At 33.8% G+C, this 26,921-nt stretch overlaps 3 protein-coding genes across 3 annotated transcripts; 1 reads left to right on the top strand and 2 right to left on the bottom strand.

The window, feature by feature from the left end:
• Positions 1–1,420: 1,420 nt before the first annotated feature.
• On the bottom strand, positions 1,421–2,976 carry LOC130946249 (uncharacterized). The gene is made up of 3 exons (XM_057874919.1): positions 2,742–2,976; positions 2,588–2,663; positions 1,421–1,842 (listed from the first exon to the last, which is right to left on the bottom strand). The coding sequence occupies exons 1-3, from the start codon at positions 2,824–2,826 to the stop codon at positions 1,680–1,682; spliced, it is 324 nt and encodes a 107-aa protein (XP_057730902.1). The 5' UTR covers positions 2,827–2,976; the 3' UTR covers positions 1,421–1,679.
• Positions 2,977–16,066: 13,090 nt separating this feature from the next.
• Positions 16,067–23,927, top strand: LOC130944505 (myosin-2). Its single transcript, XM_057872849.1, is given in 24 exon segments — positions 16,067–16,617; positions 16,762–16,808; positions 16,942–17,043; positions 17,131–17,274; positions 17,354–17,504; positions 17,602–17,629; positions 17,729–17,927; positions 17,930–18,095; positions 18,225–18,238; positions 18,328–18,412; positions 18,995–19,098; positions 19,210–19,348; positions 19,514–19,632; positions 19,895–20,047; positions 20,135–20,266; positions 20,645–20,722; positions 20,855–21,013; positions 21,160–21,354; positions 21,478–21,683; positions 21,759–21,894; positions 22,002–22,350; positions 22,424–22,536; positions 22,831–23,046; positions 23,255–23,927. Coding segments are annotated over 24 exon segments (3,897 nt in total). The 5' UTR covers positions 16,067–16,235; the 3' UTR covers positions 23,735–23,927.
• A 199-nt stretch (positions 23,928–24,126) lies between these two features.
• On the bottom strand, positions 24,127–25,201 carry LOC130944508 (chlorophyll a-b binding protein 13, chloroplastic). The gene has a single exon (XM_057872850.1). The coding sequence runs from the start codon at positions 25,113–25,115 to the stop codon at positions 24,324–24,326; it is 792 nt and encodes a 263-aa protein (XP_057728833.1). The 5' UTR covers positions 25,116–25,201; the 3' UTR covers positions 24,127–24,323.
• Between the last annotated feature and the right edge of the window lie 1,720 nt (positions 25,202–26,921).

Raw genomic sequence — 26,921 nt, 5'->3', positions numbered from 1 at the left:
CCTCCAGAACTAGATACTACATCTACAAGCTTAGCCAACAGTTCCGGAGTCCTCACCTCGGGAAACTGACAGCAACAATGGTGCAGAACTTGCAAGTTTTCGTCACTGCCAATAACAATTGAATCATACTTCATATCATCGCATAACACGTATATGAGGATTCTATAGAACGACTTCTCCACCCGTTTGACGCCAAGCAGACCTAGTTTCTAGAGTATAGTATCCTTAAACTCAGCAAAACTCGTCGAAGGTTTGAGAAAAACACTCAACGGGTCCTTATTAGTAAACTTAATACTTGATCGCATTTTTTTCTTAATGGACCCTCTATAGTGCACAAGAACTACAAAACTCTCATCACTAGCCATTGTGAATCTCACTATTGTGAAAATTTCACATTGAGCTCGTATTTATAGACGTCGGTAATGTATAAATCGAATTAAGTGCATTCGATTTACTCACATAGTGTAATACGTGCTAAATCGACCCCATTGGATTCAATTTACCTAAATGGCCACGTATCATTATAAATTGAACTGAATTGGTTTGATTTACATGCATATAGAAATCGAATCTCATTGTTTTGATTTAGTGCTTATATTTAATTTCGACAACTTTATTTATACATATTTATATGTTATTTTATATATTTTATTGTATATTTTATTTTTCAACATATAATCTATACTATAGAATATTAATGACTAATTTTTTTGTAATCGTAGTAGGATTATTTCAATAAACTTTGGAAACTAATATTGTAAATGACTAATGTGACAATACTAAGTTGAAATTGAAACCTATTTGACTAGCTAATCACAGACATAGGCCTAGTGTTTTCCATATCTAACATCTATATCCCTTAACCAAGCATTTAATGAAATCTACTAATAATTTTATACACTATAATATATTTACCTATAAAAATTTCTACACCATTTAACCTTCTCAATATTTTATTAAGGGATAAAAATAGGGGAAAACTTTACATGAATAAATTGTAAATATAATTCTATCAAACTCATCTATGTACAATTTCAGCCCATCCAAGCATATGGTTGAAAAGTATGTTGGGCCAGAAAATTGTATAAAGGAACTCCTTGTATAAAAACACATAATTTCGTCACAAAAAATTCCAACTCGTTTTTATTGCCCAGTAAAATACACCTTAAGACGGAATATTTCATCGCTTTGTCACATTGGATAAACAAATTATCTTTCACTTTGTATTTTTCTTTTGACTTTGACCACTAAAGTATGACAAAATATGTTCTGAATTATGCAAAACACGATCATTAAAAAACACCACCAAAATATTGAAATATAAAATAAAAAAAATTCACATAATCCATAATTTACATTGAAGCAATTATCCCTTCAAATGAGGATTCATCTTCACAGAATAATATAAGAGGATTTCTCCTTGGATCAATAAATTTAAAAATGGAATGCATTATTCCAAATTCAAGATTGATATATTAGTTTATTAAAAAAAAAAGTTATTCCATATGTGTCTAAGGTAGCAGCAAAAAGAAAGACTATCTCTATCTTATATATAACGGGAGATCGAAAACAGAACGCACTTTAATTAATAATACATGAACAACAAAACTATATACTAAATGCTAGCAAGATCAATAAGTGAAAATTTTCAAAACTAATGATAGGAGGCGTCCAACAAATCATTCATAGAGTGTTTTTGCAGACAGAACTCTCACTTTTTTGTCTTCATTTTTCGCAATCTTCACAGCACATTTCTCGTTAGCGGATATGGCTTTTGCTCTTGCCTTCATCTTCCGGACATTTTTGGATCTCTTCATAGGCCTTCCCTTCTGCTTCATGTTCCTGTTTCATGATAGGTCGCATAACTTAAGAGCGAATACAAAAAGCAGCCTTAAATCTTAACTATCAGAGAAAGTAAGTAATTTATGCATCATTTTTAGGTTAATTAATGACAATGAAGGAGACTTGAGCATTAGCTTTGCAAATAACATGCCCTGCATGATATGAGATATAAATCATAAATGCATATGAATCGTGATTAGTTGTGATTAGTTGTCTTTATGTAAAGTTGACAGTTAATATCCGTTGGATAATTTGCCATATTTGACTAAATTTTCAGCTAATAGTTCTCAACTATCAACTTCGCATGAATACTTCTGCATGTAAGTGAAGTTTCGAAATGTGTTAAGTGAAGACTCTTTTCTTAAAGGCTTTTACTTTCGAAACCCTTCCATATATTCATTCCATTTCCCTCCAAAACCCTAATTCGCAAGCACAGCCCATGGAAAATTGTTAACTGTCAAAGCATACAGTGAAGTTGCAGCCCCAGGCTATAACTTTTAATAATAGGGAAAACCACATTCAACATAAACTTCTGATCAGCAGTTACAAAAAGAAAATATTGGTCCATCATTATCAGTAGTTTGCTACTTTGTTGAAAACATTATGTAATCATATTCTAATTAGTATTCACTAATAATGAACGTGTTGCAACATAGGCAAAAGTAATTAGCAATTTCACAATGATTACTCGAAAGCCATACATAAAACTGCAGATGACTGAAAATTAATCTAAATTACGACTTACATGTTGGTAGCAGCAGAAAAGGTGCTTTGATCTCCTGATTCTGATGTATCCATTGGTGCAACACCAACCATAAACCCTAAATATAAAATTAATTAATTAATTAATTAAGTTTGTTATTAATTGGGAATTAGGAGGAGAATAGAGTAATACATACCTTGAGCTGCTTCGGAAACCGATGTCTCCGTAGTGTCCATGGAAACGACACCGTTTCGCTTCTTTTTGTTCCTGTTTTTCGCCATAGGATTCAGATTGCCGCCACTACTCCACTAGTCACTACGGTTTCATGAGGCGCCGAAGAAGGCAACAAAGAAGGTTTATTTCTTGCTGGGTCTCGATTCACCTGACCCGAACCGCTCTAATTAAACTTTCTTGGATTGGGATCAGTTTGGTAGTAAAGCCCAATATGTTCGGTAATTAACATTTCTTTAATACCAAAACCAAAAAAAAAGGAAAAAAAAAAGTTTCAAGTTTCAACATGGTTCTTTTGACTTTGGAGTTTGGACAAATGATGGAAAATATGTGTCTTTTAAATTTTAGTCTTTAATCAATTTTTTAATTTAAATAATATTATTTAATTAAATTTTAATTAAAATATATTTTTAGTTTATAATTAAATATATTAGTAATTAAAATTAATTTAAATTTCGAATATTAAAATTTTTTTAATTTCCTACTCACCTCGTAACATAATTATTTTAAAGAGTCGTCTTTATCCCGCAACGCAAATAACTGGAAAAAATATAAGACGGCTAAGAAAGAGACAATAGTGGCTATAAGTGAAGCAAGAACAAGAGTATATGAGGGTCTCTACCAGTTTTTGGGCACGAAAGAAGGAGAAAAATGTATATATAGAATCGCAAAGAGCTGTGAAAGAAGAACGAGAGATTTGGATCAGGTTAAGTACATAAAGGATAAGTATGGAGAGGTGTTGGCTTAAGAGGAGATGATTAATGAAATGTGGAAGAGCTACTTCTACGAGTTATTTAATGAGGAACAGAAGACTCTTTCAAGCCTTGGTCGGTTATGCACAAGACAAGAAGATCAATACTTTGACTACTATCGAAGGATTCGAGACTTCGCGGTAAAAGAGGCTTTAAAGTAGATGAAAAATGGCAGGGCAGTAGGACCTGCTAATATCCCGATTGAGGTTTGGAAGGGCCTTGGAGAAAAATGTATCAACTGGTTAACCAAGCTTTTTAATGAGATTTTAAGGTCAAAGAAGATGCCTGATGAGTGGAAAAAGAGCACCTTGGTACCTATCTACAAGAATAAGGGGGATATACAAAGTTGCGAAAATTCTAGAGGGATCAAACTCATGAGTCATACCATGAAGTTATGGAAAAGGGTGATAGAACGGAGGTTGAGAAAAGAGACACAAGTAACAGAGAACCAATTTGAATTTATGCCAGGCAGATCTACCTCTGAAGCGATATACCCATTAAGAAGGATGATGAAAATGTATCGTAGTAATAAAATGGATCTACATATGGTGTTTATTGATTTGAAAAAAGCATATGATAGGGTGCCAATGGAGGTCTTATGGAAGGTTTTAGAAAAGAGGAGAGTAAGGATCGCATATATTCGTGCAATTAAAGACATGTATGATGAGATCACAACTAGTGTCAAGACTCAAGATGGTGTGACAGAGAAATTTTCTATTGGTATGGGATTACACTAGGGATCATCCTTAAATCCGTATCTTTTCACATTAGTCTTGGAAGTACTCACATAGCACATCCAAGAGCCTGTGTCATGGTGCATGCTTTTTGCCGATGATATCGTCTTTATGGGAAAGTAAAGGGAAGACCTAAATAAGAAGTTTTACTTATGGAGAGAAACTCTAGAAGTGTATGGTCTGCGCATAAGTCGTAGTAAGACGGAATATATGGAATGTAAGTTCAGTATGAGAAGGGAAAACCCTAATATAGAGGTGAAGATTGGAGAAAACATCCTATGAAAAGTTAAAAGTTATAAGTATCTTGGGTGCATCATACAGGATAATAGAGAGATTGAATAGGATGTAAATCATAGGATCCAAGCAGGTTGGTCAAAATGGAGGAGTGCATCTGGTTTTATATGCGACAAAAATGTGCCTTTAAAACTTAAAAGTAAATTCTAACCGCTATAAGACCAGCTATGCTTTATGGTACGAATTGTTGGGCGGTCAAAGGAGGAGCACGAACATAAGCTGAGTGTGGTAGAGACGAAGATGTTGAGATGGATGAGTGGTCATACGCGATTGGATAAAATAAGGAACGAAGATATAAGGGATAGAGTTGGAGTAGCACCCATTGTGGAAAAGATGGTTGAATCGCGTCTTAGGTGATTTGAACATGTGAAAAGAAAACCAATAGAACACCCAGTCAGGAGGGTGGATGAAATGGAAGATGGACAAGGGACGAAAGGCAGAGGAAGACCTAAGAAGACCATCCATGAGGTGGTCAAACGAGATCTACATGTAAATAGTCTCTTTGTAGACATGATATATGACAGAGCACAATGATGTTGTTTGATTCATGTTGCCAACCCCACCTAGTGGGACAAGACTTTGTTGTTGTTGTTGTATTATTTTTTCATTCTCTTTGTAAGTTCCTCTCTCTCCCTTCTCTTATACGTTCTTGTCTTTCTTTCTCTCTCACGTTCTTCACAAAAATTTCTATAGAAGAGTGTTATTCCTCTGCAGTGAAAGATACAAAAATCAATTAGATATTTGACGTTAATTCCTCAACTTTGTGATATATAAAAAAATTTTAGAGTTTATTATAATCGTTGCAGTGGCCGTAATTTTTTTTCAATTATAACACATTTAAAATTATTAAGTTATACAGAAAATATTTTTAAAACACATCCAAAATCATAAATAAAAAATTTAAATTTAAACATTAAAAAATAATTGTAAACCCTTGTAGTGGCTATAATTGCAGACAGTATTGACAATTTGAGAATTGTGATTCTTTAAGTTATTCTTCTACCTAAACCATTCTCCGATGCAAATTAGGAATAAAAGACCATCAAAACTACTTGGTAATTTTTTCGGTAATAATTGGAGGAAAAAATTGGTGCGATCATTACCGTCGGATTTATTGGCATATTTTAATATGAATTAGTGCAACGCTGTGTTTTGGTCATTCGCAAAGCATTACCATCGGATTTATCTGTCGATAAATATGATGGTAATCTGTTGATAAATGCGTCTCTCTCTCTCTCTCTCTCTCTCTCTCTCTCTCTCTCTCTCTCTCTCTCTCTCTCTCTCTCTCTCTCTCTCTCTCTCTCTCTCTCTCTCTCTCTCTCTCTCTCTCTCTCTCTCTCTCTCTCTCTCTCTCTCTCTCTCTCTCCACAAACCACCTCTGACACCCCTCCACTAGTATTGATCACCACCAACAGCGTTCAAACTTCAAAGATTGCGTGGCGTTGAATTGGTCGCTCTATCGTTGCTGTTTTCATCGCTCCAGCCACTGCTGCCATTGCTGCTCCTTATATCGTCGGACCTGCCTCCTTCCTCCCTCCAGGTATGTTGTCCTCCTCCTTTTTCTTGTTATTTTTTTCAATTTATTTAAAACAATTCTAATACAACCCTGCCGGTTGGTCATTGCTGCCGCCACTTTATTGTTCATGCTGCCACTACGGTAGAAAAGTTCTCTGTGTCGTCATTGTCTCCAAGTAGTTAACTCACTAATTAGTTTTGGGTAATTAAATTCTAAACCTTAATTTATCTAATTTTAATTTGTTATGTATTAAAAAATTTGCAATTAAGGTTTTTGTATTAGAGATTTAACTATTTTTCAGATTTAGTTCGTATGTTAGTTTAGATTTAGGATTTTTTTTATTCTGTTTTGATTTAGGATTTTTTTTTATTCTATTTTAATGATTCCGTGTTTGAAATTTGTATTGTTCTGATTAGTTGATTGTTGTTTGAATTTACAAGTGTAAGATCTCCAACTGCATTATTCTGAAGTTTTCTAGTGTTGTTTAAGTTCATTATTTTCTGAATTAATTATTGATTTATTGTTTAGTGTTGTTAATTTTCTAGGTTTATTATTATATGAGTTATTTATTTTTTGAGTTAATTAGTTGATTATTGTTAATTGTCAAAATTAATCTTAACTTATTTAATTTTTGAGTTAATTATTAACTTAGTACTTATTGTTGTTAATTTTCTAAGTTTATTATTATCTAAATTAATTGTTTAATTTTCTAAATTAATTACTTGATTGTTGTTAATCGTCCTAATTAATATTAATAACTTGTTTATTTTTTTGAGTTAATTATTGACTTATTGTTTATTGTTGTTAATTTTTTAAATTTATTATTATCCGAATTTATTATTTTTTAAATTAATTAGTGTTGTATTTTTTTAATTTATTAGTTTATAAATTATTAAATTTTAAATATTAAAAAATTATATATTATTTTTTAAATAATTTTTTTTAAATTTAAAATTTAAGTTTACCGTCAAATTTACTATCGATAAAATTCGTCAATAATTATTAACTAATAATATATTACCATCAGTTTTACTAAAAAAAAATCTGACGATAAAAATTATTAGTGAAATTTTTTTATAATAATTAATGATAGATAAAATAATTTATTAATAAATTATTATCGATAAAATTTTTATACCGTTAATTTATTCCAATAATAAATATATTACCGATGAATTTTTTTAATAAATCCGTCGTTCGACGATTTTTTTTGTAGTATTTACTCAATTTCACTTCAATAATTGATCCTAACTTAGAAGTTAATTCCATCATCATCAAGACTAAGATTATTTATAATTGGAATATAAAATGCTCATAAATAGATACAAATTTACGCAGACATGTTCAGTGCTATAGTGTCAGGGCTCTTTGGAATGAGTACTTATTGAGAGTCTTCTGACTGTTGTATTCATGACACAACATATATGCAAGGACAAACACAACACAGAGTTAAAGAAAACGAATTATCTCACTGACAACACAGACAATTCACAAAATTCACTCTCCAAGAATAATAGATATGCAATCATGAATCCAACTCACCACATCATGATTTTTTTCTTTTTCTTTGGTTCTTTTGGTAGAAGGAAAAAATATGTTAAGTAGCTTATACAGAATTATATGGGTATTTATTAAGTTTTTTTAAAATTTAAATCGCATAATTATTATATGGCTTATGTGTTCATTATCAAACCAAAAAAAAGTAGTCATTCTCATTTATTGATAAAAAAGAAAAAAAAAAGGTGTATCTTATAAGAAATTATTTTTAATATGGAGATGAAGATAGTGTTTTAGTTGAAAATTGATATTTAAAGTGTATTACAGTATTATGGATGTATAAAAAAAGTGTTCAACACGCATCTTGTGTGTTGCCAGGATGATGACACGTGTTCAACACACACTCTGTGTGTTGTCAGGATGTTGACATGTATCCAACACGCATCCTGTATGTTAACTTTTTATCTGTAAAATCTACCCATCTGTAATTAGACAAAATAATTATATTTTTAACAAAAACACCAATATTTTTTTCATATAAAAAAAATTAACCGTATCTTATCAATTATTGATATAACATTATGATTGATGAAATCGTATATACATGGATTATGAAACCTCTAACTCTAATTTAGATGAATGTAGGAGACTAAGAGGAAAATAACAAGCATTAAATCCGCTCCAGAGCTGAGTCATTATGCATGAGCATGCATGGTTGCTTGTTAAATCAAATCAAAGAAAAAGAGTAAAAGGATCCATTGCTTAGCTTGCTTACTTTGCATCGTCGTGTTCTTACTTGTTTCAATTGAGCTGAATTGATTAATGATGGGGTGTGGTTCCCTCCATTATTGCTTTATTATTTATTCACTTCATTCACATGTAAAAAAAATATTTTATAATTATATACTTATACTTACTTTATCGTTCTATGTAATTAAGTTGACATAAAATTGTTGATCATGTAACATGATTCTTTTGTTAAAACCCTAATACAATATCGTTCTATGTAATTAAGTTGACATAAAATTGTTGATCATGTAACATGATTCTTTTGATAAAACCCTAATACAATACTAATACTGTTTCTTTTGGAAAAAAAAAAAAGTTTAAATCATTTTAGATGTTTATTTATTATTATTATTTATTTATTTATTTTAGGATATTGTTTTACAAATGATCACTATATTGTGGGACAAATTAAATAATATCATTATTAAAGCTTTGATTTGAATCATCACCTACATCACATGCGATATTGTAAATAATTTAATGAGATGGACAATTTTTCTCAAAATATATATGTATTCTTTTTTTCTTTAATATAAACAAAGGAAGATACTCTCGTATAGAATAAAAGAATATAAAGATTACAAAAAATTCATATATTTTTTCGGGCGCGCTACACATCCATATAACCATGTAACCAAGTTGGTCTAAGTCCAAATAGAATCACGCGCATTAATGACAAGTGAAAACACGTACTCGAAAATCCTTCGTTATTTCGTGCTTATTATGAAAAAATGTTACTTCTTCCTCAATATGAAACCGCTCATTCTCTTCGAATCTCTCTCAAAATAACTCAAACTTCAATCACGTTTTCTGCAAAAACCACTACTGGAGAAGAATCGCGAGAAGATTTAGCAAGGAACAACCAGAAACGAACAAAAACAGCAACAGAGATTCGCTTTCCTCCTCCTCCTCCTCATTCTCCTCATTCTTTTTTGCGTTCCTTCTTCTTCACGTGTTTTCTCCTTATCTTCATTATTTTGTTGTTATTACTGCTATATTTTTTTCTTTTCCTCTTTCTCTCCCTTGTGAAGAAGCAGTATAAGGTGAGGAGGAAGAGTTTTAAATTGTGCAGAACAGAAATGAACCGAAATGCCAACTCCACTAAACCGAACATCATTCATGTGCTGAATAAAACATCATAAGCATTTAATCATCAAAGAAAAATATACTATGATAGTAAATTCACTGTCCTCTCCAGTCCTTATTGTAAATTCACATTTCGGGATTTAAATAGTAAATAGCATATACTATGATTGGCTATTTGTAATTAACAATATTTTGTTTAACTTGTTTAAAAAGCAAAACATGCTTACTTCAAATGTATATATGTGAATATTAATCTAACTGTTAATGTTAATATTTATATTTGATTCAAGATGGATTACTCATCTGAGATCTTAATTTATATATCTGTTAGAATTGTCTGGCTGCTGTTTTATTCCAAGTTCTCAGTGATTGCAATCACTGTATTTACCAATATATTACGAACTCCAAAAGAACACAATGAACTGAAATTAATACACTGGGCGAACCAAAAGTTGGAAACACACTGAACCCCTAAACCCTGAACCCTAAATCCTAAACACTAAAACCAGAACCCTAAACACTGAACCTTGAACCCCTAAACCCCTAAAATCCTAAAACCTTAAAACCCTAAATCCTAAACCCTAAACCCTTAAAATCCTGAACCCTGAACCCTAAACCCTGAATCCCTAAAGCCCTAAAACCCTAACCCCTAAAATCCTAAACCCTGAACCCTGAACCCCTATACCCTAAACCCTCAACCCTAAACCTTGAACACGGTGAACCGAAATTAATACACTAGGTGAACCGAAAGTTGGAAACACACTGAACCCCTAAACTCTGAACCCTAAACCCTAAACTCTAAACCTTGAACCTGAACCACTAAACTCTAAACCCTAAACACTAAACCCAGAACCCTGAACACTGAACCCTGAAACCATAAACCCTAAACTCTAAACCCTAAACCCTAAACCCTGAACCCTGAACCTTGAACCTTGAACCCTAAACTCTAAACACTATATTCGTCTAATTATTTTTAGACTCCTTTCTGCATACCGAACCGAACACATGCACTTGGTGAATCAACTCTTTAGTAATTACCAAACCGAAAAGTTACTCACCGTTACATATTATCAATTCAATTCAATTCAATTTAGATACAGATCACCTCAGTCCATTCAATTCACTTCAAATAAAATTAGCAATTTCATTCCATTGAATTTGATTCAAAATTCAATAATCCAAACCTCATCAAATTGATGCATTTCGGAAGAATTATCCAAATCGCACTCATTCAACTGATTTAAAGTTGATTCATTCATTGTTTCAATTCAGAAGTGCAGATCGAAGAAGAAAACGAAGAAGAAGATGAACGACGAAGCTAATTACATTGAAGTCAATCCAAATCCATAATGCAGAGAAGAAAAATACGAATAGAGGAGAACAACGAATTTAATTATTAGGTTGAAGAAGAAGAAGAAGAAGAAGAAGAAGAAGAAGAAGAAGAAGAAGAAGAAGAAGAAGAAGAAGAAGAACGAGAAAACGATTTACGTTATATGGAAAGGAGTATGTTAAGAAAGGTTGATCACGCAAAATATAGATTACATTTATACGTTATATGAGGCGTGTGTAAAATAAACGAGTGTGTGGATGGAGAAAAACGCATGGAGTAGAAGGTACTTAAATACCATCCATGTAATTTTTATATGAATGTAAAGCTTTTCCGATATTTTCTGAATTTGTTTCTTTTCTAATAAATATTGCAATAAGATTCTATGTAGCATGTGAATATATATTGAATATAACTCTTAAACAAATGCACAACATGGAAATTTCTTATGGTGGCCACTAAAGATTAGTTTTTACACTGCACTATCTAAAATAGCATAGATTGTTATTTGTATATTAAAAATGTTTTTGCCGTTAAGAAATTCGTCTAAGATATAATTTGTTGTAGAAGGTGATGAGGCATTGTCATGTCTTTTTTATAAATAAAATATACACTGAATTCTAAAAAATATTAAATAGAGCGAATATCTGTAAAAAATATTTCAATTTTTAAGTTAGTAATAATTTAAAAAAAAAATAAAAATAATTTAAGTGAGTATTAAATTTTTATATGTATTATACTTTTTATCTTGTTAGATTTATTTATAGAGAAATGAACTTTTTTAAATATCTTTTTCAGTTGTCCAAATATTAGTGGACACGTACATGAGCTATAATACAATTATGTTTGAAGTACTAATGTCTCTTTGACTATTTTTTTTAAACTATTAAAAATGACGTGTGAAAAGGTTATTTGTTTATTTTATTTGAATATATCTATTTGTTTAAGTTGTTCTTTGAACTCTAATTGGTAATTACTGCCTATAATATGAGACAGATTAAATTATAATAGCTGAATTATAGATATGATGACGATCAAATTATTGGTATAAAGACGAATTATGCACAACAATGTAAATAGTGATTATTTACAAATCATCAAAATACTAACATTTTTTATGTAATTTTAAAATTATAAATTATAACCGTTGAGTAATAGTAACCATAGAAAAAAAATAAGACTAGTTAAAATTAAATTTACACTCAAATATATGAATGTAAACAAAGAAATTATTTTTTTTATGGAAACTACATTGATGTATTGGTTCAATATTGGGAAGGAAGGTGTTTTACTGCATTGTGTGTGTCAGTTTCAACTAAGGTTGCGAGAACTGGACCGGTCAATAAACCAGTAAGGTCACTGGTTTAATGATTTAAAGATTTGACCGAGGTTCAATCGGGATTCAACCGGTTTAATTAAATATTAATTAAAATTATTAAAAAACTTATATATAATTTTAAATATATAAATTCAATAATTTCTAATTTAATAAAATTAAAAATTTTACAATTTTAGATGATAAATTATTCATAATTTAATATTAGAAGTTCACAAACAACAGATTATTAATATACAAGAGTAAGTATAAATATCACATCTTAATTGTTATTAGTATCTATTACAAAGAATATAATAAAAATCAAACAGTTGCAAAAAAGGCTAACCAAAGAATTGTTTAGATTAGCATTCTTTCAATGTACTGTTTTTGCAACCAAATATGACACCACCAAGTTGATTCTTCCTTAGATTTCGACAGAATGGAAAACTGGCCTCTTATTCTGGTGGGCAACAGGCTGTGTTTTTCTACTAGGAGGAGAAAATATTTTTTTCACTAACAAAAATCAATGGCATAATCAAGTGCACAAAAGATATGTATCATTCAAATGAGCAAAGGTTCAAACACCTTAAGTGCATTATGTAAGTGTAAGTTATCAATTATCAATAATCATCTGGTGGCTGTTGATCACTTTGTGATTGTTCCATCTTTAACATACAACAAAAAAAAAATCATGAACAAAATTAACTCAGGAAAAAATATTGAACAGAATCATTCAGCAACTCACAACTCAGACATTCAATAAACGACTAAATTCAAAATCCAAATCCAGAGAATTTAGAAACAGAAAACCTAACCAAAACAATCCAAACTTAACCTCCAAACTAAATTCAAAACCACATGAGCAGCAATCCAACTCAGAATACAATCCCAATTTAGAAGCCAGAATCTTAGAAATTGAAATTGAAGAAGCAGTGGCTTAATTATTACTAGAGACAGGGCGAAGGAGGAACGGCGGTGACAGAGTAAGCTCGAAAGAGGATCATTTTGCGACGGCGAGTCCCCGAGCAGTGATTTCACGGCGAGGCTCTGGGCAGAGATTCACGAAGGAGAGATGCGCTTGAAGAGGATTGAGTAACCGTTTGCGTGACATAGAGGAGAAGAGGATCGACGACGAGGACAACGACGGCACTCTCTGTCACTGCCAACGACAACGATCACAGAGGCGGGCTTTACGACGAGCACAGAGATGGTGAACACAAGAGTGGCGGCGGCTGGGGGTGACGATGGCTGGTGGGGCTTCGCGACGAGCAGAGACAGTGAAGAAGAGAAGAGTGGCGGCGGCTGGGGGGCTAACGGTGGCTGGGGGGACTGACGGTGGCTAGTGGGGCGGTGGCTGGGAGCTGATGGTGGCGGCGGTGTTTTCTCTCAAAGGTTAGGCAAATTAGGGATTTGGTTGGAATGTGAGAGTGAGACAGAAGGGAGAGGGTCGGGTGTTTTGGGGGGTGAGATTTTTATGTTTTTTTTTTTTTTAGAGAGCCGGTCTTTTTACCCGGCCGGTTCAGCCGGTTCACCGGTTAATCACCGGTTCGGCCAGTTTTTAAACCAATTTTTTGCAAGACGGTTTTGCGTGTTAACCAGACCGGCCATAAGACTGGTTTCTGGTTAATCCTGTCGGACCGTCCGGTCCGGTCCGGTTTTCAGAACCATGGTTTCAACATGTCGTGGGTGTGGTGACAAGGCGTCAGAGGCGTGGCAAGCGTTGGAAACATGCATGGGGCGTGGTGAGGTGGCTTGTAGTGACAGGTGGCACAGCCCTAGCAACACGCAATAATCGGATTGCGATACAATATTAATTACTCCTCACTCTCCTCAATATATTGTTCTCCATACTTTGACAGAGACTGTTCCGAAACTCGATGAACGTCATGGTGCATGGAACCACAAACGAAAATGGATTCACACACAAACCTCACTCCCTCATGAGTATTCCATATAATTTACAATACACTACCAAGTTTGTAGTATCCTTCATTACAATAGCAACACACTCAGAGAATACTCAAAGAACACTCTTCCTCAGAATGAAAATAGTACCAAGTTTTGCTTTGTATAGACGAAGTACTCAACACGTCCTCCGTGTTGCATCACTAACCAATCAGCCTTCGACACATGAAACACGTCTCTCTTCTGTGCTAATTTAACATATCCTCCAGGTGTTGCAGTCTCGTGCAACCAGATTTCGTCATGTGTTATTCACATCCACCAACGTACTACATCTTTTAACACCTCACCAATTTATAAATATACACTGCACCAATTTTCAACTAAAATACCAAATTTAAACCTATAACCAAATTATTTAGCCAACGTAATCATAGTGGCTGAACTTTGACTCTTTTGTCAAAAGAAAATTATAGAAAATGAAGGAAACCAATGAATTAGGGAGAAAGAAAAAAGAGAGAGGAGAAAATGATAGGCATGTCTAGATTAAATAGAGGGAGTATATGTAAAGTGTTGTGGCCCTCAAAAATCTAAATAGAATAATTCAAAAGTGATGGTAGACAAGAGCTATATCCAATATCGGTCACATGTCCTTTACTATGACGCCAAGCGCATATAGTCATCCTTTGTAAAATTGTTAATCCACTTTAAGTTCTTCATATGACATAAAGTATAGATTATATTACCTAATTATTAACTATTTGGGATAAGGTCATGCAAATGTGATTATTTAATCTCACTTCAATTGTTGGAGGACCACATCCACATACATATATACCCAACAGCAATACAGCATGTCAAAATGTCTGTCAGTTTCTTTCTGCTTTGTCGTTGGCTATGGAACGCTATGAAAAGGAGACCAACATAACTGTTTTTGGTTTGGCATGCATGTTTCGTTATCATTGGTTATTTCTTTAAACATTTTAGGCGATCTTAGTTATTTAGTATTTACAATATATTTTATATGCAATTTAGTTAAGGATTCTACTAGGGAGACAATGAATTATTTGTATATCTTCTCAAAAAATTAAACTAATTTTGAGATTTATCCTAATACCATGTTATGATACTACTCATTCCAAAAATTTTAGCTGATAAAAAAAGATAATACTAATAGTTATATCTCTAATATTCCATAAATTTTCATTATATACATTATACAAGTATTCCAATGGCTCCTCATATTTTTCCTTTAGCTAAAGAGTGTTAAAAATATTAGTTAAATACGAGAATTTAAATAAAATATTTTGCTTCTATCATCTCAAGTTATTTATGTTTCTTTTTAGATTTTTTATATTATCTAACATATTAGACACGACTAATTAATGATATCTTTTAATATTACACGTAAAATAAAAATAATTAATATATATTCCTTCATTTTATACTATACATTAATTTTCCATTATACATATATTAATAATAATACTTAATTAGTATGGAAAAAAGGAATATTCTATAGATATTAAAAATTAATCATTATATATATATATATATATATATATATAAAATTAATACATTTAATTTATAAAAAGATAAATTAATAAAAAAAAAAGAGAAGAAGAATGCAGTTAATATGTTTGGTCTGCAGGAAGACATGAATCAAACTATCAAAGTGTTGCTGTTAGGATGCCATGCCAACTCCTTCAATCTTCAAAGTTTCTGGGCTATTCTTCTATACGCCATTAACATTACATTCATTAAACACTTGTGCGTTTCTTTAACACTAGCAACCCAAATATTCCCTTCTATCTTCCCGTTCCTATTTTCTTTTTTCCTCTGAGAGGAGGTTCGTTAGTTATTCGCAACAACTTTAACAACCTTAACCTCCTCTCTCCACTTCTTCAATCTCTTATCTTTCGCATTCAGTAAAATGGGAACCCGCCACCTTCCTCGATTTGGTAAATCCATATCTGGACTTCGGTTTTTGATATTCTGTTTCTAAAAAGTGGCACGTAAAACATATCATCATATATATAAAAGAGAAATAAAAACGTAACCCGTATTGCCCCATAACCATAATCGTTCAGAATAAAAACTTTTCAACATTTTGCGTGTTCATTCTCAGAGGGAAAGGGGTGATGAGATTTCTGCATTGGGTATGAGAAATTGAATGTAAAGTTTTTAACTTTACTTGAATTCCTTTGTGCTGTGATTGTGTTGTTCTTTGGGGTGCAAAAAAAGATGATGACCCCAAGATCTCAGGCGAGAAGCTCGCTGGAGGAGATGCTTGAGTCTCTCCGGCGGAGGGATGAGGAGGAGAAGCCGAAGGACAAGCCCCCGGCATTGCCATCGCGGCCGCCCTCGAGGGCGAGGCTGCCATCGGTGAGAGTGCCTAATAGGTTCCTTTGCCATGGAGATGATGAGAAAGAGGATAGTGGTGTTCGTGGACGCCACAGGAGGAATGGTAGTTTTGGGGTCAAGAAGGTGAAGGTGGTTGTGGAATCACCTTACATTGTGAAATCAGAAGATAGCAACTTGAACTTGAGTGCTGAAGAATCACCACCACCAACAACAACATCGTCCCCTGTATCATCACAGGTTCAGGTTCCAAACTCTGCTGTTGGTGTTGAAACTGATACTCCTGCTGCTCCTGCTCCTGCTCCTTCTGATGCATCTGCTCCTGTTTCTTCTGAAGTTTCTACTTATGTTTCTGCTGTTGCTTCTACTGCTGCTTCTGCTGTACCTTCTATGGTTTCTTCTCCAACAGGAGAAGTGGATTTGGAGGATGATAATATTGCTTATTTCATCAGAAAGGTGTGTATTTTGATTAACTCTTTTTAAGTTATCTGTTAGCACTGACCTTTGGCATAGATTGAGAGTTGGTAATTTGTTAGTAGCATGTGTTTGTACATTAAACTTCCGTTTCTAATTTTGGTTGTTGCTACAGAAACTTCAAGTTTGGTGTAGGCAACAAAAGGGAAACTGGGAACTAGGAAAGATACAGTCAACTTCAGAAGAGGAAGCATGCGTTTCGCTTTCAAATGGAAATGTAAAATTCTAAGCATTTTTGTCATTTCGGAATAAAGTTTTCAGTTTTTGAGTTTTCAAGGTAACATGCTTGTGGTTGTTACTGCAGGTTATGAAAGTGTCCAGATTAGCACTCCTACCGGCTAATCCCGACATTTTAGAGGGTGTGGATGATCTTATACAGCTTAGTTACTTAAATGAACCCTCAGTTCTTTACAATCTTAAGAGTCGTTACACTCAAGATTTGATTTACGTACGTGTGCTCTTCTGGGTTGTACTTCTGCTTGGGTGTTCATCTATGTTCCCTCATATGGTATTTGTTCTGTATGCAGAGCAAGGCAGGGCCAGTTTTAATTGCACTCAATCCCTTCAAAGATGTCCAGATTTATGGAAGTGAATACGTAGAAGCTTATAAACAGAGATGTAATGATAATCCTCATGTTTATGCTGTGGCAGATGCAGCTTATAACGAGATGATAAGAGGTGAGTGAGATTCTCTCTTTCTTTGGAATCTCTGTTAAAGCTGTAGTTTTACTATATATTCACTGAAAGATTTCTGTTCAAATTTTACACATTTCAGATGAAGTAAATCAATCCATTATCATAAGGTCAGCACTCAATACATTCCTCTTCATATATGTTGCTGAACTCTACGGCATTGAATTGCTGAAGAAGTAATAGATATGTACTTGTTAATAATCACCTTTTTACAAATCTGTTGATAGTGGTGAGAGTGGAGCAGGGAAGACGGAGACAGCGAAAATTGCTATGCAGTATTTAGCTGATCTAGGTGGTGGCAGTTGTGGGATAGAAAATGATGTTCTTCAGACAAATTTTGTACTAGAATCTTTTGGAAACGCAAAAACTTCTAGGAATGATAACTCTAGCAGATTTGTGAGTTTTGTTTTTCCTTTCATTATACTGGAGCTGATTCCTTTCAATGTAGCACTTTGTGGATTGCATTTAATGGTTGAGAAGTTGAACTGATATACACCTTTATTTGGGCTCAGGGGAAGTTGATTGAAATTCATTTCAGCGCACTGGGGAAAATTTGTGGGGCTAAAATTCAAACATGTAAGAATTTTCAAGTAAATATGTTCATAAAATTTACTCTTTTGTGCAATTGATTTTTCTTGACTTACTGACTTAAGTTCTCATGCCTTTGTGTTTCTCATGCCAATTCCATTTCACTGACTTGAGCAGTTTTGTTAGAAAAGGTAACTTGTGATACCCTACCTAAACTTAAGTGTGTAACTGAAATGTATATCTATGTTCACTTCTGAAATAATCACATCTCCTTTGGCAGTCAAGAGTCGTTCAACTAGCCAATGGGGAGAGGTCATACCACATATTTTATCAGCTTTGTGCTGGTGCTTCACCTGATCTTAGAGGTGCATTTTCTAATTATTTATCAAATTTGCTTGCATACTTACGTAATTTATGTCACAAGTTTTCAGCTTGTAGTATATGGCTTGTTTTATAGCCTGCCTTTATTTGGAATTACTACAGTTGCTTCGGCATCCTATGTGATACATTTTTAGGTGCCTTAAATTTACTTGGTTAAGGCATCACAAAGTACCAAGTAAAATAAACAAGCTTTAATATTATGTGGTATTGGTTATATGGACCAACTGATGTCACTATGTCCTATCAAAATCCAAATCTCATTGAAATTATTCATACTTTGTTTCACCTATCTAAGTTCAGGTTTCCACTACACCATTTAACTGAACTAACTTCCATTTCATAAAATGCCTGATTCTTTTGTTGATCTTTTCATATGACCAAAGCACTTTAGCCGAGCTTCTGTTATCTTATCCTCACTAACCATTGCTGCCACTTAGTACTATATGTAAATTCATTTGTAAACATATCCTCTTCCCTTTTAGTTGCCTCTGCAATGTGATTTCTTTATCAGCTCGATTGAAGTTGTAAGTATTTACTCACACGGCATTACTTTTTCTCCGTTGCAGATAGGCTGAAGCTTAGAATGGCCAGTGAATATAGATATCTTAATCAGAGTGACTGCATGACAATTGATGGTGTTAATGATGATAAAAAGTTTCAAGGGCTAGTGGTATATCATCTGCCGGTTCATTTGTTAGCACTATATTCTTTTAGCTAATTTATGGCCTTTTATGTTCTCATGGAATGTTTCCCTGTCCTTGTTATCTGCGTTTTACCCCAGAAAGCGTTGGATGTTATTCGAATGTCCAAACAGGATCAAGAAAGGGTTTTCAAGTTGCTAGCTGCAATATTATGGCTGGGAAATATTACATTCCATGAAACTGACAATGAAAATCACATTGAGGTGGTTGATGATGAAGGTAAGAATAAGATTCTTAAAAGCAAATATAATGTTTTAAATTGTGCGGGAAAGGATTGTATAATGGTTTATCTTAAAGGTGACCAAAATAGTAACACATGAATGAATACATTAAATTTTTTGTTACACCTTGAAAGTGACATTATGCATATAATTCTCTTGGCAGCTGCAACCATTGCTGCCACACTGATGCAATGCAGTTTGAAGGAGCTAATGGTAACATTGTCTACCCATAAAATTAAAGCTGGCAAGGATACTATTACCAAAAAATTGACATTGCGACAGGTTTGTCTATTATTACCTAAACAATTCTTGCAATCTATTATTGTACAAATCCTAAATGTCTTTGCTAGAAGGAAATGAAGTTTGAAAATTTGAATTGTGTTATTGAATTGGGAATTCTTTGAAATAGGCCAAGAACCCTGAATGAATTACACTAATTTGAGGAAGAGTTAGGGATCCCCTACTCTCTAATCTGTTACAAATGATCAATCACACCTAACTAATCCGTTCTGTTTATTTACATAATTTTTCATTTTTTCTTTAGGCCATTGATACAAGAGATGCATTAGCAAAATTTATGTATGCAAACTTGTTTGACTGGCTTGTAGAACAAGTCAACAAGGCGCTTGAAGTGGGTAAACGACGTACTGGGAGATCCATAAGTATCCTTGACATTTACGGTTTTGAGTCATTCCAGGTAAGCAAATTATATTGATGAGTTTGCTATTGTTTCATGCACTATTTTATGTCTTCTAATGGGTTGATATTCTTTTTCCCTCTCTAGAAAAACAGCTTTGAACAGTTTTGTATAAATTATGCCAATGAAAGGCTTCAGCAACATTTCAATCGGCATCTGTTTAAACTTGAGCAGGAGGTCAGAAATTATGTTAAATCTTTAATTTGAATGCAATAGTATGTTGCTACAGTTACATAAATTTTATTTGTGAATTCAACTTTATGGTTGCTGGACAATTTGAAGCCAAGTATATTTCGGATAGTGTGAATGCGATACAAGCCAAGAATCTAATTTATATGCATCATTTGAAAAGCTTTGGTACTTGTACTATCTTTTGGGAAGAGCATAATCAATCAAGAGTTCCAAATTTTTGGCCAATATATACAAGTTAATGTATTTGGAACAAGAGTAATTAAATAACTAAAAGCTATGAAGTACAATTTCATAAAACAGTTTAGTTCCAAATGATCTTAATTAGTGTATTGTTTATTCCTGTAAGTTGTCTGACACTATGTTCTTATTCTGTAAATTTATTGCCATTTGCTTCTCTTTTTTCAGGACTATGAATTAGATGGTGTAGATTGGACAAAAGTGGAGTTTGAGGATAATCAAGTTTGTTTGGATCTCTTCGAGAAGGTATTTACTATTTATTTTGATTATTGCATTCTATTCTTGACTTATGCTCTTATAAAAAAAATTGTGTATAGGTCCTAATATTAGGTGTTTTTCACAAAGTTCTCTGATTGATGTTTGTTGTAAATTTTGCAGAAGCCTCTGGGGCTGCTCTCTCTGTTGGATGAGGAATCAAATTTCCCAAGGGCCACTGATCTGACACTTGCTACTAAACTCAAGCAGCACCTGAGTTCCAATCCTTGTTTTAAAGGAGAAAGTGGCAAGGCTTTCAGTGTTCGGCATTATGCAGGGGAGGTTAGTAGCTACTCTAAGTTCAAATTGATTATTCGGGTATAAGTATCTCTTGAAATTTCCTGAGCCTTAAGGTGTGTTTAGAATATGTACCAAAGAAGTCAATTTTAATTGTGTTTGTGATTATACTAACAGCTTCTCTCAATTAGGTGACATATGATACAAATGGGTTTCTGGAGAAGAACAGAGATCCACTGCCATCTGATTCCATTAAATTGTTGTCATCATGCAGTTGCGAACTGCTGCAGTCATTCTCCCAAGTTCTTGACCCGTCTCAACAAACAAATTCCTCACACTTAGGTGCTATGGAGTCAAAAAGGCAGAGTGTTGGCACAAAGTTCAAGGTAACCTTGTATCATCGCATGAATGCTCATGGAAACTATGCTATGTAATAGCATAGTAGCAATCTGAGGTATATACTGATAGTAGTAAGTTACTGAATTTCTTTCTTTCTTTCTTTCTTTCAGGGTCAGCTGTTTAAGTTGATGCATCAGATGGAGAGCACCACACCCCACTTTATTCGCTGTATAAAGCCCAATGCTAAGCAAGTTCCTGGCATATATGATGAAGACCTTGTCCTGCAACAGCTCAAATGTTGTGGAGTTTTGGAGGTTGTAAGGATTTCGAGGGCTGGATATCCTACTCGAATGACGCATCAAGAGTTTGCCAAACGGTAGTTCAGAAATCTCTTATAGTTTTTCAATTATCATGAATAGTGGATTAATTTATGTTTCTGCATATATTTTAGGTATGGGTTATTGCTTTCTGAGGCGCACACATCTTTAGATCCACTGAGTATCTCTATTGCTATTTTGCAACAATTTAATATCCCTCCGGAAATGTACCAAGTTGGCTACACCAAACTGTATCTTCGATCAGGACAGGTATGTAGCTAATTTCTTTCAAGTTATCACGGTTCGGCTTGATTTTATATTAATCCATCTAGTGGTTTCTTTCACTTCATTATTCCAGTGCTTTGTTTCTTGTTTAGGTTGGTGTACTGGAGGATAGGAGAAAACATATTTTATGGGGAATACTTAGTGTTCAGAGAAGTTTTCGCGGTTATCAAGTCCGCAGTACTTTCCGTGAACTTAAGAATCGTGCAACAACTTTACAATCATGTAAGGATGGCCTATCAAATTAAAGTTCTCTGCTGATTATTGCCTCCATATGCATCTTGCTTGGGATGTTTGTATCTAAATCTTAGTTTCTATTTGGTTATATTACAGTTATTCGTGGAGAAATTGCGAGAAAGAAATATGGTGTTATGATGGAGTCCTCTATAACCATTTCTTCTGAACATGATCAGCAGATCGAGGCAGCCATAGTAATACAATCTGGTTAGTGTGTGGGGTTACATTTGAGAGGGACATTAAATATGATTTGGTTCTTAAAAATTTCCTTTTTATGTAGTAATTCGTGGGTGGTTGGTTCGGAGGCATGCTAGTAGCCTTTATAGGCCGAAGAAACATCATGAAAATCCGAGACATAGACGAAGATCACGTCCAAAGTTTCCAGAAATACAGGTAATTTTTGCATTTTCTAGTTAGAAAAACCCACTATATTACCAGCCCTACGTGTAATGATGGGGATATTTTTAGGTCCTTGAATGGCTTAGAATACCAGAAGTTAAGTCCCTTTATTCGGACCTTTGAAATTTCTTCAAAAATCTTAGGATATGCTCTGGTTAAGTCTGCATACCAATTGAATGATTCTTTATATAAGATTTTGTACAAATTCCCAACCATTCTAGATCTTAATCGCCTCTTTTCTTTTGTCCTTTTTATTACTATTTTTCATTCCTGGTTTATGTTTAGCAGGATGTGTTGTCCAGAGAGCTGGCTCAGAACCTGCCTTCAGCTTTAGCAGAACTCCAAAAGCGGGTTGTCAAGGCTGAAGTAACTATAGAGCAAAGAGAAGTCGAAAATTCTCAATTGAGGGATCAACTAAAACAGTTTGAGAGAAGGTGGATCGAGTACGAGAATAAGATGAAATCAATGGAGGAGATGTGGCAAAGACAAATGGTGTCTCTGCAAGTAAGTTTTCAGCTTAGTAATCTAAACTACCTTTCCCGCTTATACATTCAACTTTTGACATCCTCAAGATTTGATGATGTTATTGTAATGAATGTGATGTTGTTCAAAACCACACCTTTGATTAGCTCATTTTTACACACCATAAGGAATGTTTTGAAGCTTAACCTGAAATTCAACTGAAGACTGTAATTGCAATTTCAATGCACAGATGAGTCTTGCTGCTGCTAGAAAGAGCCTTGCCTCTGCCAGTGGTCAACATGCAAAACATGATGCTCTGGCGCAATATGGCTCCGATTCTGAAGATACCACTTCCATGGAATCTAGAACACCTCGAACACCTGGAGTGAGTACACCCTTGAAGTATTCTTGTAGTCTTTCTGAACTCGGAGCAGTAAGAGAAGTTAACAGTTGCGCAAATTCTGTGAGCAGTCTGGCAAGGGAATTCGAGCAGCAGAGACACGTCTTTGATGAAGAGGCCAAAGCTATGCTTGAGGGTCAAAACGGTAACATGAAATGTTATGCTGAATATAAGAAACTTAAACGTAGGTTTGAGGGGTGGAAGAAAGAATACAAGATTAGATTGAAGGAGATAAAAGCAAAAGTTCATAGGAATCCAGAAATGGATAGAGGGCGGCGAAAATGGTGGGGGAAATTGAGTTCAAAAGCACATAGTCTTGGTAGGGAATGAGCAAAAATAGCAAGAGTGGTTGAGTAACTGTATATCTACCAATTTTGTTACAGAGTGAAAGTTGTGCATAGTTGTAGTTGTAGACTTGTAGGTTGCATAGTAGTAATGGATAGTCTAGTTTGTTCATGTATATGTGAAACTTAGCTCCAACTATTAGTAGTCATTGTTGATATCTGTACATCATATTGCTGTGCTGGATTATGCAACTTCATTTCACCAATGATAAATAATGTTTTATGCTGCTTGGAAAAAGGCCATCTATATACAGGAAATCAATCATTATGTATGTGTATTATGTATTGTTTAATTTATTTTTAATATATATTTTATATGAGTGACTAAGTTGGTACTTGGTAGTTGATTTATATGATTATATGTAGAAATAATGTAGATTCACCATGAAAATCCCCTTGATTGACAAAAGCCTTAGTAGTCCTTAATAAGTAAAAACAATAAGTGCACTAACACTACTAATCCACAACTTTAATGATAACAACCTACACATAAATCATCGTGTCTCTTTATTCACAATAAAAGCAAAGTGCGAGGTTTAAAGAAAAGAAGGAAAAAGAAAAGGTGTTATCTTGTTCTAAGAACCAGGCACAAACTTGGTGGCATAAACCCAAGCATTGTTAGCCACAGGGTTGTCAAGGTGGTCCAAAAGGTTCTCCAATGGGCCTTTACCAGTTACAATAGCCTGAACAAAGAACCCGAACATGGAAAACATGGCAAGCCTTCCATTCTTGATCTCCTTGACCTTGAGCTCAGCAAAAGTAACTGGGTCGTCGGCAAGGCCCAATGGGTCAAAGTACTGCCCACCAGGATAGAGGTTGTTACCTTCTCCAACGCCAGGAAGCCCATTAATGCGGAACCCTTCGACAAGGCCCATTAGGACTACTTGGAAGCCCAAGACTGCAAGGATGCTTTGTGCATGGACAAGGTTTGGGTTGCCAAGGTAGTCAAGCCCACCTTCTGAGAATATTTGGGCCCCCGCTTTGAACCAAACAGGCTCCTTGAAGTCAACTCTGACCCACTTCTCAAGAACTTCTGGGGTGATGCAACCTAATGCTCCAAGCATAGCCCAACGCCCATGGATCACCTCAAGAGCCCTATTCCTGGCAAAAGCTTCAGGGTCAGCAGATAAACCAGCAGTGTCCCAACCATAATCTCCAGGGAACTCTCCAGTCAAATATGAAGGTGTTTGAGCAGAAAAGGGTCCCAAGTATTTCACTCTATCTGGCCCATACCACAATTCATTCCCCATCGTGTATTTCCCAGTTCCCATGGAGACAACATCTCTCAGAGTGTTGTTGTTGGTTCCCCTTCCTTGTCCAAGGAAAGGTGTTGGTTTCACAACAGTGCTAGACAATGTTGATGCCATGAATGACGATGATGATTTCTTAATTGCTTTAATGCGTAGTGTGTAACATGATATGTAGGGAGAGAGAGAATCATATAGGTGTGTGTTTGTGGTTGGCAACACACACGAGTGTTGCTGTTGTTAGTGGTGGGGAAGATGTGTGGTTTTGGTTCAACCAATGAGAAGGCTTTAAAGGATTTTATGTATCTCCAACTCATATCTTTTTATCCACATTTTATCTTTGATCCAATAACATAGTATTATTACACACTTCTTTTTTATTTCATTTTGTCTCTATACCTACCCATCAATATCCATCGTTTTCTTTTTCCCTTTGTTTTCAACAATATATTCGCATCGCTTTTTTATTAATTCTTTAAATTTTTCTTAATAACATAAAAAAATTTCGTTTTCAATACACTAAACATTTCAATTTCAATCAAGTTCTATAAATTTTTTTTTGAAACAAGTGCTAAAATAAATATATAAAATTTTAAAAGTACTATTTGTACACCAAAATCAGTCACTAATGTATTTTAGCAAAAATATATGTGTAATTCAATTTAATTTTAATGTGTATTTATATTCTAATATGTATTTTATATTAGTAGTTGATTTTAGTGTACACATAACATAATTCTTAAAATTTACGTGTTATTATTTCAATTCAAAATTGCATTCCCAATATACCTTTCAAAAATTTGATTAAGATTATCGTTAATGTATATTTTTGAATTTTACCTCAATAAATACATTGCAAATAGATTGAAAATTTTAACCATTCCACCTTTTCGATAAAAGCTTAGAATCTTTTTATCAAGCAGCTTAACTTAGTGCTATAAAGTATATACTAAAATGAATGTTCACTCTGAATTCGAATTTTAATTTAGTTTCTCAAATTTTAATTTCTTTTTTTCAATCTCCAAATTTTACAAACGTCGATCAAATTAGTTTTTGAGACAAATTTTAGTATAAAGATATTAATAAAGTGATAACATAGACAATCAGATCTCAAAACATGTAAAACCACCGAATTAAATATTATCTTATCTAATAAATTATAGATATGTATCTGTTGCTAGTTGACAGCAATTGACTGTATTTTTATTAATTACCTAACAAAATTATTTTCACTTTCCTCTCGCTCTCATTCCCAAGCAATATCCCTTATGTCTTTCTTTTTCGTAAGTTTTAATTTTTGTAATGCATGTCCCTAATTAGGGTTTCCCTCGTGAGTTGACCTACCCCTACCATATTCCCATTGACCTTTTGAGTTTTGACCCATTATTTTTTCCCCTTTTTTTTCTCCTTTTCTTATCATTGAATACCTCATCTCGTGGGTGTTTCTTGCTTACTATCCTCTCATTATTGTTGTTGTTGGGTTAGTTCAATTAGTGTAGTTTTCGGCGGTTGAATAAGAGATCAGGAACAACTATATTCTTTAATAATTGTGTGCAAGTTTTATTATTGGGTTAGCTCATATTATTCAGCCCTATTGATTCTTGTTAGAAATAAGAGACTAAACTGTAGAAAAAATTTGTGTATTATTGAGTATATTCAAGTTGTCTGAAATGATACCATATAAAAAGATATTTATATGTGCTAAGAGAATCGTAATAATAAAGACGTAATATTATATAATAAATATTCAGAGATGCTAAATAATTCTAATGAATGCTAATTGATCCTAATATATTCTGACACCTCCCTCAAACTCAAGTGACAATTTTAGTTTAAAATTTATTTAAAACAACGAAATAAAAAAAATGCATAAACTGATAGAACAGGTGCAGATGAAACTACCGGAAAGAAGTGCAGACGAAACTG

Source organism: Arachis stenosperma, chromosome 8 (genome assembly GCF_014773155.1).
Source record: "Arachis stenosperma cultivar V10309 chromosome 8, arast.V10309.gnm1.PFL2, whole genome shotgun sequence".
Taxonomy (NCBI): domain Eukaryota; kingdom Viridiplantae; phylum Streptophyta; class Magnoliopsida; order Fabales; family Fabaceae; genus Arachis; species Arachis stenosperma.
Note: the sequence above shows the minus strand (reverse complement) of the source record. Positions and strands in the feature narration are given on the sequence as shown.

Excerpts from the sequence above, each read along its gene's own strand:
- LOC130946249 (XM_057874919.1), bottom strand. The coding sequence starts at position 2,826 with ATGGCGAAAAACAGGAACAAAAAGAAGCGAAACGGTGTCGTTTCCATG. Across the intron at positions 2,664-2,741 it reads GGTTTCCGAAGCAGCTCAAG|GGTTTATGGTTGGTGTTGCA; the intron begins GTATGTATTACT and ends TTTTATATTTAG. Across the intron at positions 1,843-2,587 it reads TTTTCTGCTGCTACCAACAT|GAACATGAAGCAGAAGGGAA; the intron begins GTAAGTCGTAAT and ends ATCATGAAACAG.
- LOC130944508 (XM_057872850.1), bottom strand. The coding sequence starts at position 25,115 with ATGGCATCAACATTGTCTAGCACTGTTGTGAAACCAACACCTTTCCTT.